This window comes from Ursus maritimus, unplaced genomic scaffold (genome assembly GCF_017311325.1).
Source record: "Ursus maritimus isolate PB19 unplaced genomic scaffold, ASM1731132v1 scaffold_36, whole genome shotgun sequence".
NCBI classification, from domain to species: domain Eukaryota; kingdom Metazoa; phylum Chordata; class Mammalia; order Carnivora; family Ursidae; genus Ursus; species Ursus maritimus.
Window position 1 is genome coordinate 992,053 of NW_024426230.1, and position 16,708 is coordinate 1,008,760.

At 45.1% G+C, this 16,708-nt stretch overlaps 1 protein-coding gene across 3 annotated transcripts in view; it reads left to right on the top strand.

Annotated features, from left to right (window-relative positions):
- The first annotated feature begins 132 nt into the window (after positions 1-132).
- TTC5 (tetratricopeptide repeat domain 5) overlaps positions 133-16,708 on the top strand; it is a 17,786-nt gene continuing 1,210 nt past the window's right edge. The window contains exons 1-9 of one of the 3 annotated variants that reach the window (XM_040620703.1): positions 134-240; positions 4,230-4,362; positions 5,859-6,070; positions 6,455-6,605; positions 7,645-7,736; positions 9,617-9,700; positions 10,420-10,566; positions 10,738-10,952; positions 14,446-14,590. In XM_040620703.1, coding sequence (XP_040476637.1) covers positions 136-240; positions 4,230-4,362; positions 5,859-6,070; positions 6,455-6,605; positions 7,645-7,736; positions 9,617-9,700; positions 10,420-10,566; positions 10,738-10,952; positions 14,446-14,590 — 1,284 coding nt within the window. In that variant the 5' untranslated portion in view covers positions 134-135. Of the gene's footprint in view, positions 241-4,229; positions 4,363-5,858; positions 6,071-6,454; positions 6,606-7,644; positions 7,737-9,616; positions 9,701-10,419; positions 10,567-10,737; positions 10,953-14,445; positions 14,591-16,708 lie in introns of all 3 variants that reach the window. The other 2 variants (XM_008683654.2, XM_040620704.1) reach the window with 2 other exon arrangements.

Sequence of the window (16,708 nt, forward strand, 5' to 3'; positions counted from 1 at the left end):
TTTAAAAAAATGTTTGGATACATGAAAAAAAAAAAAAACCCAAACCACACCCGTTAACACTCCAACTCCTCTACTCAGGTGCAGGTAAGCCTCCAGTGCCCTAGATGTCGCTCTGGCTCCACGATGGGGGTGGGTATGAGACTCTGTGGTTACAAAGTTGGGGGCGGAGAAGCCGAGAGTGGCTGGGAAATGATGGCTGATGAAGACGAGGAAGTCAAGCAGGTCTTGCAGAAATTGCAGGTGGGACCATAGATTAAAATCTATATGTGCCTTTGTTACTCGGGAAGAAGCGGGGAACCCAGTTTATGTAGTACCAGCGAATTCTCTGGCGCGTGCAGTCCGCTGCATGTGTCAGTGAGGTTACTATAACAACTCCCGAGGGTGCAGCCGCCGTCGGGGAGGGGAGCCTCCCCGGCCGGGGGAGGAGCGCAGCCGTGTGTTGGGACCTCCTGCTGCTGCCCTGACTACACTCCGTTTCAGTCCTGTGCGGAAGAGGATTTGTTGCTCCTAACTTTATTCTTGCACATTCTTAAGGGTTCCCCCCCAGTCACCCATCACAGGTAGTACACACATGTATATAGTGGATCTGCAGGAGCTATTATCATGTGTTGTTTTGATTCCCGTAAAGGCCATTTCTTCGCTACTTACCTGCTTTGATATTGGCAACAAGCAGAGTAATAGCTTGCGCCCCTTGTATCCTGGTCACTCCCCTCAGGACTCCACAGTTTTGATTCTTTTGCACACTTGCAATCCGACTTTGGGGTCTGATGCGTAAGGGTCCATACTCCACCCAGTTCATAGTTGACTGCAGTTGTGACTAGGACTAGTCTTTTCTACTTGGTAGGTATGCACTAACTAGTTGTTTGCTCTTTACCTTCTTTCAGTGACCCAAGGTTTTCCTTAAACCTCAGAAACTTAGTTCTTTGTGTTCTAAGACAGCCTAGAGTTTTTTTATTTTTATTTTTTTAAGTTTTATTTATTTAAGTAATCTCCATACGTAACGTGGGGCTCAGATTCACCACCCCGAGATCAAGAGTCGCATGGACTTTCGACTGAGCCAGCCAGGTGCCCCCAGTTTGAGTAATAGACCTGTGACAGGCTAATAACCCGCTCAAAGGTTTGTAATGCGAAAGTTTGAACATTGGTGAGATTTGTTTCTTGAGTGGATTAAAATAATAACACTTTTTAGAGTGTGAGCTTTATTTCACTTCCAGTTGATTTAGATTAATTTAATTTCATTCCCTAGTGTGACTAGCTGAAATCAGAGATTCTCAATCCTGGTTCCATGTTGGAAACATCGTGTATATGTATTACTATATGTATATTAAACAGCCACGATCCCTGAGGTTGGGGTGATTATGAGGAATTTTTTATTTTGTATTTTTTACGAAAAATACAAATTTTGTATTTTTGTATTTTTTATTTATTTGTTTAATTAATTTTTTAAAAAAGATTTTTTATTTATTCATTTCAGAGAGAGAGCATGAGCAGGGGGCAGGTCAGAGGGAGAGGGAGAAGCAGACTCCCTGAAGAGCAGGGAGCCGGATGTGGGGTCTGATCCCAGGACCCCAGGATCATTACCTGAGCTGAAGGCAGACGCCCAACTGACTGAGCCACCCAGACACCCCTACATATACTTATTTAAATTTTAGTAACTTACGTATATTTTTTCCATGAGAAATTTAAGAAATTATTAAAAATGTTCACTCCAACAAAATAAAACAACAAAGCCAAATACTTCCTTGCATATTTGCTTTCAGGACTAGAAACAGACAACGGGACCCTCTCTAAAATTCCTAATTTGCAGCCATGCTGATTGCAGGGCGAAAGGAATTGTGTACTAAGTTTTGCTACGAACTGTCTTTTCCTGGACTCATTTGTGGTATATGAACTAAGAACGTATGCTTGTGGTATCTTGGGGTGGGTGGACAGGAATGGAGTGGGGGAAGGGAGTAGAGGACAGGAAGAGAATAGTGACGTTCTTGCTATCCATGGGAATGGTGGTACATTTTGATATCATTGTCATTTTACGGCAGAAGTAATGTCGTAAAAGGGTATTTCTCAAAGTGTGCTTTACAGCCAATTTTCATTACAGTCATCTGGGGTGCTTGTTAAAAGGTGTTTGAGTTCTGGGGCGCCTGGGTGGCACAGCGGTTAAGCGTCTGCCTTCGGCTCAGGGCGTGATCCCAGCGATCTGGGATCGAGCCCCACATCCGGCTCCTCCACTATGAGCCTGCTTCTTCCTCTCCCACTCCCCCTGCTTGTCTCTCTCGCTGGCTGTCTCTATCTCTGTCGAATAAATAAATAAAATCTTAAAAAAAAAAAGGTGTTTGAGTTCTGCTAAAACTTCCATAATCAGGCTTTTGCAGGCTGAGTCCTGAATACACACAATAAAATTTGAAAAACATTCCATTCTTTGCTCTGGGTAAAAGTTAAGTATAGCACGTAAGTGTTTGTTACAGACAGGGTTGATTCATTAAGCCATTCTGTAAGCATTTTTAATGAGAGCCTATCGTGTCCCAAGCCCTGCTGTCGTGCTCAGGTATTGCTTTGAACACAGGAGGCGGGAGATTAGGACCCTCCCATCATGGGGCTTGCATTTTAGGGGTGGAGACAGAAACAGACAGTTAATGTGTAGGCCACGTAATTTCAACTGGTAGGGACTATGAAGAAAAATAAGTATGATTAACAGTGGGCAGAAGGGGAAGTGGGTACTTTAGTTTGGGTAGTCAGGGAGAGCCTCTCTGAGAAGTTGATAGTGAGCTGAGATCTAAATGATAATGAGGAATGAGGCATGCAAAGATCTGGGGGGGGGGGTGTCTGGGCAGAGGGAACAGCATGTGTAAACCTCTACGGGGGGATGGAGCTTGCTGGATCTGAGGAACTCCGTGAAAGCCAGTGTGGCTTGAGTATTGTGGAACGCAGCGTGTGTGAGAGCCAAGGGAGAGGAAGTTTGTGTCAGGGTGAGTAGTAGGGTGAGGTCAGATCCTACAGTCTTCTATGCTGTGGCTAAGAGTTAGATTTTATTCTGTCTCCAGTGGAAAACTGAGAGTTTGTGATGTGATGTACATTTTTGTAAGGTTGTTCCAACTACAGTGAGGAGACTGGGAGAGAGTAGAACCAAGATGACCAGGTAAGAAGCTGTTGCAACAGTCTGGGCAAGTCATGGTTCTGATTTAGTCCAGGATAGTCCTAGTGGGAGGGAGTCCTAGTGGGTGATGGATTTAGGATGTGCTGTGGAGGTAGTTAAGATGTGACAGAATTGGGTATATTTTTGCTGCTGGTCAGTTTCAGGAAAGAATAGATAATGGAAGCAGTGCCTGGGTGGCACAGCGGTTAAGCGTCTGCCTTCGGCTCAGGGCGTGATCCCGGCGTTACGGGATCGAGCCCCACATCAGGCTCTTTCGCTATGAGCCTGCTTCTTCCTCTCCCACTCCCCCTGCTTGTGTTCCCTCTCTCGCTGGCTGTCTCTCTCTGTCAAATAAATAAATAAAATCTTAAAAAAAAAAAAAAAGAATAGATAATGGAAAAGCTTTGGTGTTACAGGAAGACTCAGAGACAGAGGTATTTAAAATTGGAAAGGGAACATTTACTTGGGATGAACGCAAGAGAGCCAGAAGGTGATTCGACAAAAACAAAACACAACAAAAACCACAAGTATTTAAAGAAACAAAACCCTGGAAAAATACAGAGGTCCTCAAACTTACATTGATCTGTTTGTTGTGGAAAACAGTGGTTCTCCCATGTCATCATCATCACAAAGGTCATAGATTTTCAGACACCAGCACAGGAAAAATCAGGGATACAATTGTTTCTGTTAGGAAGTCCAGTTTTAAGGGTGCATTTCAAAGTTTTGTGCTCTGGGGTACATAGTACCGGTAACATAGGATTACCTCATTAACTTCGTTCTGTGTCACGTTGCAAAGTGTTCCCCTCCTCTTGACTGTGGTAGATGAAGTGCTCAGTCATACTGGAAGCTCTGCGGGGCTGGGGGAGAGAACTGGGTCACGGTGCCGAGACTGGAACGGGACTGCACGAGAGTGGTGCTGGTCTGGCCACTTTTCTTCACGATCTGCGGCGTTTTGGTAGACCTGGCGGCTGGCCTTTTGTCGTTCCTCAGGGAGATTGAGGATCTATATTTCTAGATCAGAGCTGGCATGGCTAGCCGGTCTCAAATTTCCTTGTCTGGCCTTGTCTCCTCTTCATGGTACCATTCTTACGCTTCCTAGGAGCTGGTGGATCAGCTGTATTCGTTTCGAGAGTGCTATTTCGAGACACATGGTATCGAGGATGCTGGGAGGAAGCAGCAGGATGTGCGGGAGGAGATGGAGAAGACCGTGCAGCAGATGGAGGAAGCAGTGGGTATGATGGCGAGGAGCACGCGGCCCCTGCCCTTCCCGGAACTGCCCGAGAGTGCTGCTCTCTCTCCGTGAGCTCTTCGGTGTCCTGTTTGTGCTGCTGCAGGGTACAACAGAACGTTTCTGCTGAGGGCCCCTGCGTAGGGTGGCTACCTCTTAGTCCTCTAGATATGTTTTCTAATGTTCGATTATAGCAAATGCCATGAAATAAAAGAACATGCCTGATGAGGTACAGGTGACTATACGTGAGGTTCAGTGGGGTGGGGTCCGGAGCTGACGACCGAGAAAGAATTCTTGAGACGTCTTTGGTGCAGAATGGTGGTTTATGAAAGCACGGGGACAGGACCCGTGGGCAGAAAGAGCTGCTGCCCCGCGGTTGTGAGGAATGGCCTATTATATACCCTCAAGTGGGGAGGGGGTTAGGGGTAGCGTAAGTCTCTAAGGAATTTTGGAAGCAAGGTCTCCAGGACCTAGAGGGGGCTAGCTGTTGTTGGGAAAAGGTCATTTATTACCGTCTAATAAAACCTGAGTCATGAGACCCTTCAGATGTATATCGGTGGGCCATATGCTTGGGGATGATTGCCAATACGTATCTTGGGGGGTTAGAGATAAAGGAAGTTTCCAAAGGAATTTTTATACATTAAAGTAGGCTTACAGGATCTTGGTGGAGGGGAGGGGGTCAGGCTAGGACTGCCTTTTGTCCTTAGCAAAGTATTAACATCGAGGCAGCTGAGTTCCTAGAGGAATGTCACTGTGCCTGTTTCAAGGACTTGTCAATGGGCTGTAGGTAGTAAGGACTGTTTCTTTGTCCTTTAGGGCAGCCAGGAGTGCCTGAGGAATGTTGCATACATCCCATTGGGGGGGGGGGGGTTGCAGGGTGTCAGCTTCTGCTTTGTCCTCAGCTTGCCTTCCGTTCCCTCATCAATAACTATTGCTTAAACTAGGTTTTTGTTTTTGTTTTTGTTTTTTTAAGATTTATTTATTTATTTGAGTGGGGGAGAAAGAGTGTGTGAGCTGGGGGAGGGGCAGAGGGAGAGGAAGATGGGGAGCAGACTCCCTGTTGGCTGAGCGTGGAGCCTCACTCAGGGCTTGATCTCAAGACTCCCAAGATCATGACCTGAGCTGAAACCAAGAGTCGGAGGCTTATCCGACTGAGCCACCCCGGTGCCCCTCCTTTTCACTTTTTAAAGCCCATTCATTGGGTGTACGCCATATACCCCTTTTCATTGTTGTTTTCATTTTCCATGAATATGCTTTGTCCTCTCCACTAGATTGTAAGTCCCTCCAAGGTAGGGATGATGCTTTCTTTGTTACCCCGTTATCTAACATAGTACTCTGCATATGGTGGGCTTTCCATAAGTGGTTTGCTCATGAAGATTCTCTCCAGCTAGTTCATTCCCAGGGCCGACCTGAGGTTACTTCTTGTGAGAAAGTGCCCTGGTCTTCTCTGTAAGACTGCCTGGGTTTTTCCAGTTTCCTCCATCTTCCCCTCTCTCCTAGGTTCTGTCCAGGGCAAGGCACAGGTTCTGATGCTGACTGGGAAGGCACTGAATGTGACTCCTGACTACAGTCCTAGGGCTGAGGAGCTTCTGTCAAAGGCCGTGAAGCTGGAGCCCAAGCTGGTGGAAGCCTGGAACCAGCTGGGTGAGGTGTACTGGAAGAAAGGGGATATTGCGGCTGCCCACACCTGCTTCTCAGGAGCCCTGACCCATGTGAGCTGCCTCCTATCCCCTCAAAAAACACAGATGGGAAGGCTGAGATTCCTTTGATTCTGTGAATTGCCCTAGGATATGAATACCAGAGTAGAACTGTACCGGAGCTAGGAGAATGGAATCAGAGGGGAGGAAGGGTTGGGGAGCAGACCTGGCTGAGGAAAACATGGATGGGGACTGAGAAAGGAAGAAGAAGATGGGATCAGGTTCAGGGATAGCTGAAAGAAAAATTAACAGCCAAGTTGATCTTGTAGATGGCGGTCTAAGACCCAGGTGGAGGTAAGAATTAAGATGAGAAGTTAGATTTAGAAGATTAAGATAGAAAAGATCTGGAGAGGGGAAATAGAATCAGGAAGGTTGAGTATGTGTCTTCTCCATTTGCAGTGCAAGAACAAAGTCTCCCTTCAGAACCTGTCCATGGTGCTTCGCCAGCTGCGGACTGACACTGGAGATGAACATTCTCGTCATGTAATGGACAGTGTCCGACAGGCTAAGTTGGCCGTGCAGATGGATGTCCACGATGGCCGCTCCTGGTGTGAGTCCTCTCAAAAGATCTCCAGCAAGTTTCTAGAGCAGTGGTTCTCAACATGGCTACACGTGCCAGAATCTTCTGGGGCCCAGCTGTGGGTCTGATTCTAAGTGTCAAGCCTGGGCATCTTTGTTTTGAAGAAGCCTGAAAGGTATATTGATGAACCACTGTTTTAGGAACTCTTGGATCTTTTCATCCAAGAGAGGATGCTTCTGTTTCCTCATGAGCAAGGCAGGACTTTCGTGCAGTCTGATCAAGTTTCTGCTTTGGGTCTGTGTTCGCCTCTTTGTCCCAGTGGAATTTGGAGTATACTAAAGACAGCGTTGCCACTGGGTTTTGTCGGATGTGGGACCTTTCACGTAGACTCTTGAGGGTGACCAAAATGGGTCGTATCTTGAACCTGGGCTCTGGGATGACTCACCACTGTGTTTCTCAGGGTTTTTTCCCTACTTAGATGGGGCAGGATGGCTAGAGTAGGCTGCAGCTGGTGTCACCCCTCCCTCACGCGGACGGGTACAGCAGGTGGATATTTCCCTTCCTCGGCTTAGGTAGGCTCCGGTTAGCTCGTTTCTCCTGCGGGCAGGCCTTGTGAAGGACAGGGCGCTCTAGCGTATTTCAGAACACGTTCTTTTTCCCCTTCCCTCTGCTGGAAGTATGAGGGATTTTCTCTCGGATACTTGCTATGGGAACCTGGTTGAGCTTCTGGAGGTAAATCTCACAGTATTGTGGGGACCTCGGTAAGCCCGGGACCCCTGGAGTTTCTGACTCCCAGACTCGTCCACTTTGAACCCTAAGCTCTTTGTCAGTTACAGCTCGGGTGTCCCCACCCCAGCACTGGTTCCTGCGGCTCGTGAGTTTCTGCGCTGGTGAGCCGTAGTCCCTGTGTTCGCCTGTCTTTCTCCAGTTCTGGGGGCAGTAGTTTGCCCTGTGTTGTTCCCTGTCTAATGGATCCAAGAAGAGTTGTAGATTTTTGAGTCCGTCAGGATGGAGTGGTGACTTCAAGCCCCTTACACGAGGAACTGGAAACCCTTTGTTTCTCTTTCAGATATTCTGGGGAATGCATATCTTTCTCTTTACTTCAACACCGGCCAGAACCCTAAGATCTCCCAGCAAGCCCTCAGTGCCTATGCCCAAGCAGTAAGTATTTATGGTCACAACAGAAGCAAGAGTGTCATTCAGTTGTCTGCGTGGCTCTTGCGCAAGCAGCATGGGCAGTAATTAGCGGCATCCGGTGTGTGTGGCTTCGCAAAGCTGTGTCTGCAGAGGTGACTTACTCCTTCTCATCACTGGAGTGTTAGCAACCACTTGTAAGGGTGCCGAGTACTCGGTAGGTCTCGGCCTTTCTCGATGTCCTGTGGGCACTTATAACCAAATCACGGAGCCCATCCCAACGTGTTCATCTTTTGTGGTGGGGAAAAGTCTGTGTTAAAATAATGTCCATTCACATTAGTGTACATGTTTAAAGAAAAACGAAAGCTCTAATGCTTAAGTATAAATTAAGTGCTGTCCCACGATTAACCATGAGATACTGTGGCTCTGGGTTTCCCACAGGCTAAAATCAAAAACAGTAGGGACACCTGGCTGGCTCAGTCAGGGGAGCGTGCGACTCTTGATCTCGGGATTGTGAGTTTGAGCCCCATGTTGGGTATAGAGATTACTTACAAATAAAAGCTTTATGATAGAAAACAGCACATAACCCATTCTGCATCATTTCCTCAGGATTAATCCGCTGGAGCTCATGCGGTGCTTAGGCCTTTCAGGCCATTTTTCTGTCCATAGCCGCTTACATGGGGGTTTCCTTCAGGCTTGAGCTCGTGATTACTCATTACAAGAAGGTTCACCTTGGCCTTCTGAGCAGTTTCTATTTGGGCCTCATATTCACCTTCCTTTTTTGCTTTCTTGCTTCTCTTGCCATGGAGAATTGCTTTCTAACTTACCATTCTTTATTTCGTTCTGTGTGGCAGAATAGAGACTACAGCTACCTTCTTTCCATGTTTGTAGTTTTTAGGGACTGACCTTTTTTCCATCACGGAACTTGAAGACAGAGGAGTTCTATTTTAGTCTAATTTCTTACTTTGGTGGATGTTTACATTTAAAAAATAGTAACAGTGTACTCTTTAAAAATTTTATGTTTGGTGTCTGCTACATTGTTGCTTTTAACTTAATTTCTTCACCCAAACCTGCATTTTTAAACCTATTTGAACCAACCATTTAAACAATTTTAATCCATGTTGATTGTACTTTTGTAATGTGCTGGGCAATGAACATAATCAGAAAAATAAGCTGAACACAGCCGTGAACGTAGCAGTTTCTTCACAGCACATCTGTCCGCACTTTGATATGGTTTCTGGCCATCTGTTTAAATTAGAGAATCTGGCTTTCAGTGGGTGATTGAAGCGGGCTCGAATGTAGGAACATGCTTCTGCCTGTATCTGGAGCTGGGCTCACGGGCAAAGGAAATGCATTAAATCAATGACTTTTCTTTTTTAGGCTTTCCTCATTTATACCATTATCTCACCATTAAATTTTTTTTATCAGAATTTTTTTTTAAGATTTTATTTATTTATTTGACAGAGACAGCGAGAGAGGGAACATAAGCAAGGGGAGTGGGAGAGGGAGAAGCAGGCTTCCCGCCAAGCAGGGAGCCCGATGCGGGGCTCGATCCCAGGACCCTGGGATCATGACCTGAGCGGAAAGCAGACACTTTACGGCTGAGCCACCTAGGCGCCCCCTATCAGAATGTTTTTATATAGTTTCTTTTATCTTTGCACTATTGCATGGATAAATTATAATCATACTTCAAAGTTTCATGTACACATCAAAACCCTTACCTCCTCAAGGTGTCAGGGATTGAGTAATATATCACTCAAGCAGTTACTGCATAACAGTGTGAGTAAAGGTACATTTTGATGGGAGAAATTGGCATTTTTCCAGGGGCAAAGGTCTAGGGCATGTTGGGCATGGCCATCCGTAAGAGTGAAACAGGACCCGCTGACCGTCTTTTCCTCCCACTACAGGAGAAGGTTGACAGGACAGCTTGCAGCAACCCCGATCTTCATCTGAACAGGGCAACGGTAGGACCTGCGGGGCGCTGGTCATCTGCAAGTAACCCAAGTGACATCTGACTCTTAGCCTGGGAGGAGAACTGGGTATTCACAGGGACAAGGTTGAGTACAAACTGTGAGAGGAAAGCCAGATTATTTCAAGGAAGAACTGGCTTAGTTTGACTTTAGGATCTGACGGAGTGTCTTGCAGGAAAGGGGAAGGGGCCGAGGAGGCAGGAGGATACACAGGGGATGGAGGGAGAGTTTAGAAGACTTTCCTTTTTTTTTTTTTTTAAAGATTTTTATTTATTTATTTGACAGAGATAGAGACAGCCAGCGAGAGAGGGAACACAAGCAGGGGGAGTGGGAGAGGAAGAAGCAGGCTCATAGCGAAAGAGCCACAACGCCGGGATCACGCCTGAGCCGAAGGCAGGCGCTTAACCGCTGTGCCACCCAGGTGCCCCTAGAAGACTTTCCTGAAAAGTTCATAGTAAATATAAAAATGGAATGACCCACTGTATACAGTGGAACTATTTTCGAATTTGGAAGTTAGCTGCTTTGAGACGATTCCATCTTCGGGCTTGTGATGCCCTTAGCCAGGATGAAGGCTGTGAAGCATTACTGTTTCTTCAGGCCGCTCATCGCAGAGCAGGAAAACCACTGGGAAGAAAACTGTATTTCTGTAACTTCCTAGCACGTGGTGCCGTTACTCCCCCTGGCGTAGTCTGTGTAAGATACACGTGTAACTGGGAGGTTTTCGTTTGCTTCTTGTGCAGTTACATAAATATGAAGAGAATTATGGGGAGGCCCTGGAGGGCTTCTCTCGGGCTGCAGCGCTGGACCCTGCCTGGCCCGAGCCCCAGCAGCGAGAGCAGCAACTTCTGGAATTCCTGAACAGATTAACCAGCCTCCTTGAGAGCAAGGTAAAGGTGTCAAAAGGCTGAATCCCATTTTATTCTCCTGTGGGTCAATAAAATAAGAATAAAATTGTAGTGACCAGATCTACAGAAGTGGGAAGGTGGGAGTAGTAGACTCAGAGAGAGCAGCTAGTTTACAACTTCTTATCTTTTTTTACTTTTTTTTTTTTTTTGCAGGGGAAGGTGAAGACCAAAAAGTTGCAGAGCATGCTGGGAAGCTTGCGCCCAGCCCATCTGGGCCCTTGTGGTGACGGGCGCTACCAGTCGGCCTCTGGGCAGAAGTTGACCCTGGAGCTCAGGCCACTGAGTGCCCTACAGCCTGGCGTGAACAGTGGTGCCGTGGTCCTAGGAAAGGTGGTGTTCAGCCTCACCACAGAGGAGAAAGTCCCCTTGTGAGTTTCTGTTGCCTTTCCTCTTTTTCATTCTTTTGAACTAATGGGTCTTACTTCCTGGCTCTTCTCTGACAGTTGAGGACACTGTTAGTGGTCACAGATTAGTGCGTTCTGCTTCCTTCTGGGACTGGCCTTTGAGCAGGTATTGTCTAAGTGAGGTCTCACAATCTCTCCCTAGGTTTTGTCATCACCTATTTTTTTTTCCCCCAGAGCTTGGTGCTCTGTGGATTCCTACATCCATAGCTGGAGTTCGAATGCTGTTTTTTTATAAGGCAGATGGAAACCTTGGCATTCTCCTGCCCCTTTGTGGTTTCACGATCACAGAAGTTGGAGGAGGGAGAGTTTTCAGTCCTGTTTGGACTTAGGTGTGCCTAGGCAGTTCTGGAAGGTGAGCTTTGAATTAGAATTTAAGGCCTGATGGGAAGATTGTCTTGGATGTTGTTCAACAAAGATTTATTGAGCATCTGGTGTGTGTGGGGGAGGGAAATGGACGATCCAGATGAAGATGCTTACAGTCTAGCAGAGGAAATGAGTTAAGAACGTTGACTTAGAAAAAAAAATTTTTTTAAGATTTTATTTTTTTAAGTAACCTGTACACTTTAGTGCAGGGCTTGAACCCACAACCCCGAGATCATGAGTTGCACACTGTAGCGACCCAGCCAGTCCAGCACCCCTCACTTAGAAAATGTTTTACTCTTGAAAAATTATGGTTTAGTTCATGTCATCACTCCTTGGTCCGTCACTCACTTCCTAATCCCTCATTGACTGGTTTCCTTTTTCCGTTTTCTACTGAATTCGTTTTGTCTGGCCTCACCAGTGTTGGGTCCCGGGGCTTCCACTACATGGCGCTGCACATTCTTGCTTCTTTCTCACTGCTCCCTTTCACATCCCTTCTGCTTCACCCAGACCGAAACACTTCCCTTTATGTGCCCGAGCTTTCTCCATGGCAGTCTCTAGAGACACACGAGTTGAAACGCAAGAAGTTAGTTGAGAAAGGTTTAGTTAACTAGAGCGGACTGTAGAACTAAGAGGAATGAGAAGGAGAGACAGACAAAGGTGGAATTTGGGGGGCCTCGAAGACAAATACTTTGTCACTCCTTGGTTTTTCTTTTTCTTAACTTCTAAATGTTAAGTTCCAGGAGGACTCTGTGTTTGTTCCTTTCCTCTTTTCTACCTTTACCAGGATGGCAAATAGGTGCCAACTTCTGTCACTTGGCAGTGGCTGTCCAGCGTCCTGTGTGAAGGGCTCTGAGGCTTTGACTGGATTCACCAGGAGAGTGCTGGGCTTGATCGCAGTGTTGGTTGTGAATTCAGTGTTCCAAGTGATGGTGTGAGCCCCAGTTCTTCACCGTCTCGTTGATAGGTCATCTCTTTTGGTGATGCCACACAAACCCAAGGCTGTGGCTGCCTCCGCCATGCCCACGGTGTATCTCCAGTCCAGGCCTCATTTCTGAGTTTTGGATTACTATATCCAGCTGCCTCTGGGCTCCCATCGGAAATCTGTAACTCAGTGTGTCCAAAATTACTCGTTTCCTCTTTCTCTCTAAACTGTTTCTCCTCCCTGACTTCGTTGTTAATCAATGGTACTGCTTCTGCTCAGTCACTTAATTGAGACTTCTGGAAGTTGTTCTAGAATTCTCCATTCTTCTGCATGATGGCACTCACCAAGTCCTATATATATGTGTGTGTGTGTGTGATATATACATAGATCTATATTTTATTTTTTGTCCCTACTTTTCTGTCTCTACAGACTCAGTTTAGCCCCTTACTGCTTCTCCAGACACATCTTCCGACTCCTTGTTTTTTGTGCAGTGTCCCACAGTACAGAGAAATATTTTCCAGATACAGAACTGGCCCTTGCTATTTCTTGTATAAAATCCCTTCCTACTACTGTGCTCACTTTCAGGGTAAAGTATGAACACTTCGGTTAGCTTAGCATGCAGAGTCCTTCATAATTTGCTCTCTGCCTGCCTCTTTCCATTCTCTTCTTTCACTTTCCCACTTGTGCCTCTTGTTCCTGTCCTGGCGTTATTTTGTAGGTTCCAGAATAGCTGTTTTCATGCCTGCGTGCCTTTACACACAGTTCGTGTCTGTCTGGGTAATCCTTTGGCTGCTTCTTGATACAGCTCACATTTTTCCCCTGAACATTTTATTTTAAAATGCTCAAACGTGGCAGAATTGAAAGAGTTTTGCAGTGAACATCTGCGTATCCCACCACCTGCGTTTTACCACTGGTATTTTACTTGGTTGCTCACATATCTGTGTGTGCCATTACCCTTCCATGATCCGTCTTAGTTTTGGTACATTGCAGAGTAAATTGCAGAGATCAGTATACTTTCCTCTAAATAATTCAGCATGTAGTCATTAACTAGAGTGTAGTATTTGTTTACAGTTTTCTTCTTTTTATGCAGAAATATACATGGGGTGCCTGGGTGGCTCAGTCATTAAGCATCTGCCTTTGGCTCAGGTCATGATCCCAGGGTCCTGGGATCGAGCCCTGCGTCAGGCTCCCTACTCAGCGGGGAGCCTGCTTGTCCCTCTCCCTCTGTCGCTCCCCCTGCTTATGTTCCCTCTCTCGCTGTCTCTCTCTCTCTGTCAAATAAATAAATAAAATCTTTAAAAAAAATGAAATATACAAATCTTCGTGTACATTTGCTAAGTTTAGAGTAACATACATCTATGTAACCCAAACATCTGTCAAGATAAAGAACGTTACATACCAGTACCTAGATAATTCTCTTGTGGTCCCTCCCAGTTAATCCCTGTTCCCATTCCCCCAGAGGTTTTCTGTTCCTACCGAGCATTAGTTTTCCTTTTGTAACCCAGATAATTTTTTATCCTTTACCATTCCGTTTGAGGGACTCTTCCTCAAGGAAGCCTTCCCTGCTTTCTAGTTTTGAACATTTCTCCTCTGCGTTCCCATGGCCCCACCTTTCGCCTTGCTGAGCTTAGCACGAGAGAACAGCTGTTCTAGCACCTCTCACACTTGTCCTGTAATTGACGGGTGAAGTGTCGGACTCCTGCTGGACTGTAAGCTCGCTCATAGCTGGATCCGTGTCTTCTTGCTTAGCACAAAGCTTGACACATGATGGGTATTCAGTGAAAGTTTGTGGGATGCAGTGAAATTGCCAGTGATGGTTAGAGAGGGGAGGTCGCGGTGGTAAAATTGACAGGCCAGGAGTAGTGTTGCACCTGCACCATTTTGATCTGGCTCAGTATTAGCATTTGTTGAATGGTGCCGGCGGGCATATATCTCGAGTGTGGCAGGTGACTGATGCGTCTTGTGCGTATCCTTGATCAAAGATGCTGTATGTGTAAGACAAGTGAGGACTCAGACATGCATAGTGGGTGATGGGACCTGTCGTAAGTTTTCTAAATAAGTAACTGAGAAAGCATTTGTTTATTTTGTTGGTATTTTAAAACCACTGTTTTTGCTCTTCTTTCCTGCCCACTTTCCTCCCCACCCCTCCCTCAACCCATCTTAACCTGGCAGTACATTTGGCCTGGTAGATTCAGATGGACCTTGCTATGCAGTGATGGTGTATAATATGGTACAGAGCTGGGGCGTGCTCATTGGGGACTCTGTAGCCATTCCTGAGCCCAACCTTCGGCTTCACCGAATTCAGCACAAAGGAAAAGTGAGTGATGGCCAGGATTTTTTCCCAGTTCATAGGCTCTGAAAGTGGGGCCAAGTTTATCTCTTTTAACGATATGTAAAGTAATGCATATATACATATGTGTGTATATATATATGATATACAAATGTATGATATATATATAAATACACATAACTTTTTTTTTTACACTAAAAAGGGAAACTACTGGTAAAAAGAATTTTAAAAATGGACTGGACAGAAAAAGACAAATTCTGTATGATATCACTTTTATATGGAATCTAATAAAGCTGAACTCATGTGAACAGGGAATAGAATAGTGGTTTCCGGGGGCTGTGGGGGTGGGCAAATCGGGGAGATGTTGTTTAAGGGTGCAGACTTGCAGCTGGTGGATGAATACGTCCTGGAGAGCTTAGGTGTAGTCCGGTGATTACAGACAACAGTATGGTATTATATACTTCAGAGTTGCCAAGAGACAGATTGTTCCCATGACAAAAAAGCAATGACAGGTACGTGACATGATAGAGGTGTTACCTAACACCACGGTGGTCATCACATTCCAGTGTATAAATATATTAAATAAACATGTTGCACCCCTTAAGCTTACACAGTGTTAGATGCCAGTTATCTCAATACATATTTTTTTTTAAAGATTTTATTTATTTATTCGACAGAGATAGAGATAGCCAGCGAGAGAGGGAACACAAGCAGGGGGAGTGGGAGAGGAAGAAGCAGGCTCCTAGCGGAGGAGCCTGATGTGGGGCTCGATCCCACAACGCCGGGATCACGCCCTGAGCCGAAGGCAGACGCTTAACCGCTGTGCCACCCAGGCGCCCCTCAATAAATATTTTTTAAAAAAATGGACCAAAATATTATCCCTTAGATGTTATTACTGTTAGCAGTTTCGTTATGTACACCCCCAGTCTTTTTTTCATAAATCTGTACACACACATTCATATGTATATTATTAAAAGGAGTAGAATATTATATGTAATGTTTGTGGACATTTCCTGTGTTTTTACCTATGCCCCATCATTGTTTTAAATTGACCCACGCAGGCGGCGATGAAGATGACGGTGATTGCCAGCATTTACTGAACACTTAACTGGCTGCTAGATTTTGACTGTACTGGCTCATTTCATAAGCACAGGAGTCTGACATGAGTCACTATTTAACCACTTGTTCACCATTTAGATTAGGGTTCGGCAAATGGTGGCCGATTGACCAAATCTGGCTCCCTGCCTATTTCGTATGGCCTGTGAGACAAGAATAGTGTCTGTATTTTTAAATGAAAACAATTGGAAGAAAAATAGTAATTGGTGACACTTGAGAATCCCAGGAAATTCAGATTTCACTGTCCACAAGTTCACTTTTTTGGAACCCAGCCACGCTCATTTGTTCATGATTGTCTGTGGCTGCTTTTTGCGGTGTCAGAGTTGGACAGTTCTGGGACAGAGACCATAAGACCCACAAAGCCTAAACTGTTACTTGGCCCTTTACAGAAAAAATTTGCTGCCCCCAGATCTAGATTATTTTTCATTTTTCCCTGTCATAGACGCACTGTAGTGAAAAAATTATATCTGTCCATTTCCAGGATTATTTACTTAAGTGAATTTCTAAGGTAGAATTCTGGCTCTGAAGGGTATGCAGAATTCTGAGACTTTCAATACATATTATTTTTGGAATAGTTAATTTTTGGAATGTTGTACCACTTAGTACCAACAGTAGATGTGAGCGATTCTTTTTCTCTAGTTTTCTCAGCTCAGAGGAGAAACCTTTGAAACATTATATGCTGCTTTTACGTGAAAAATATAGCATCTGTATTGTTTTACTTTGGTTTCTTAATTATTGATGAGGTTGAACATTTTATCGTATGTTTATTGCCTATTTATATTGATTTTACGAATAGGCTTTTTTTTTTTTTTTGTCATTGCCCATATTCCTGTTAAGATGTTAAAAAAAAATTGATTTAACTCACATCTTTACTTTGACTTAAAAGGGCCGCCTCACACTCCTAGTGGGACAATATTTTTTGGATAAAGATCTTTTAACATGTTTTATAACTTAAAGTACATTTGAACTGATAAAGGGAACTGTCTTTTCTGTTATTAGAAGAATGTATAAACTGCACATTCTATTTCT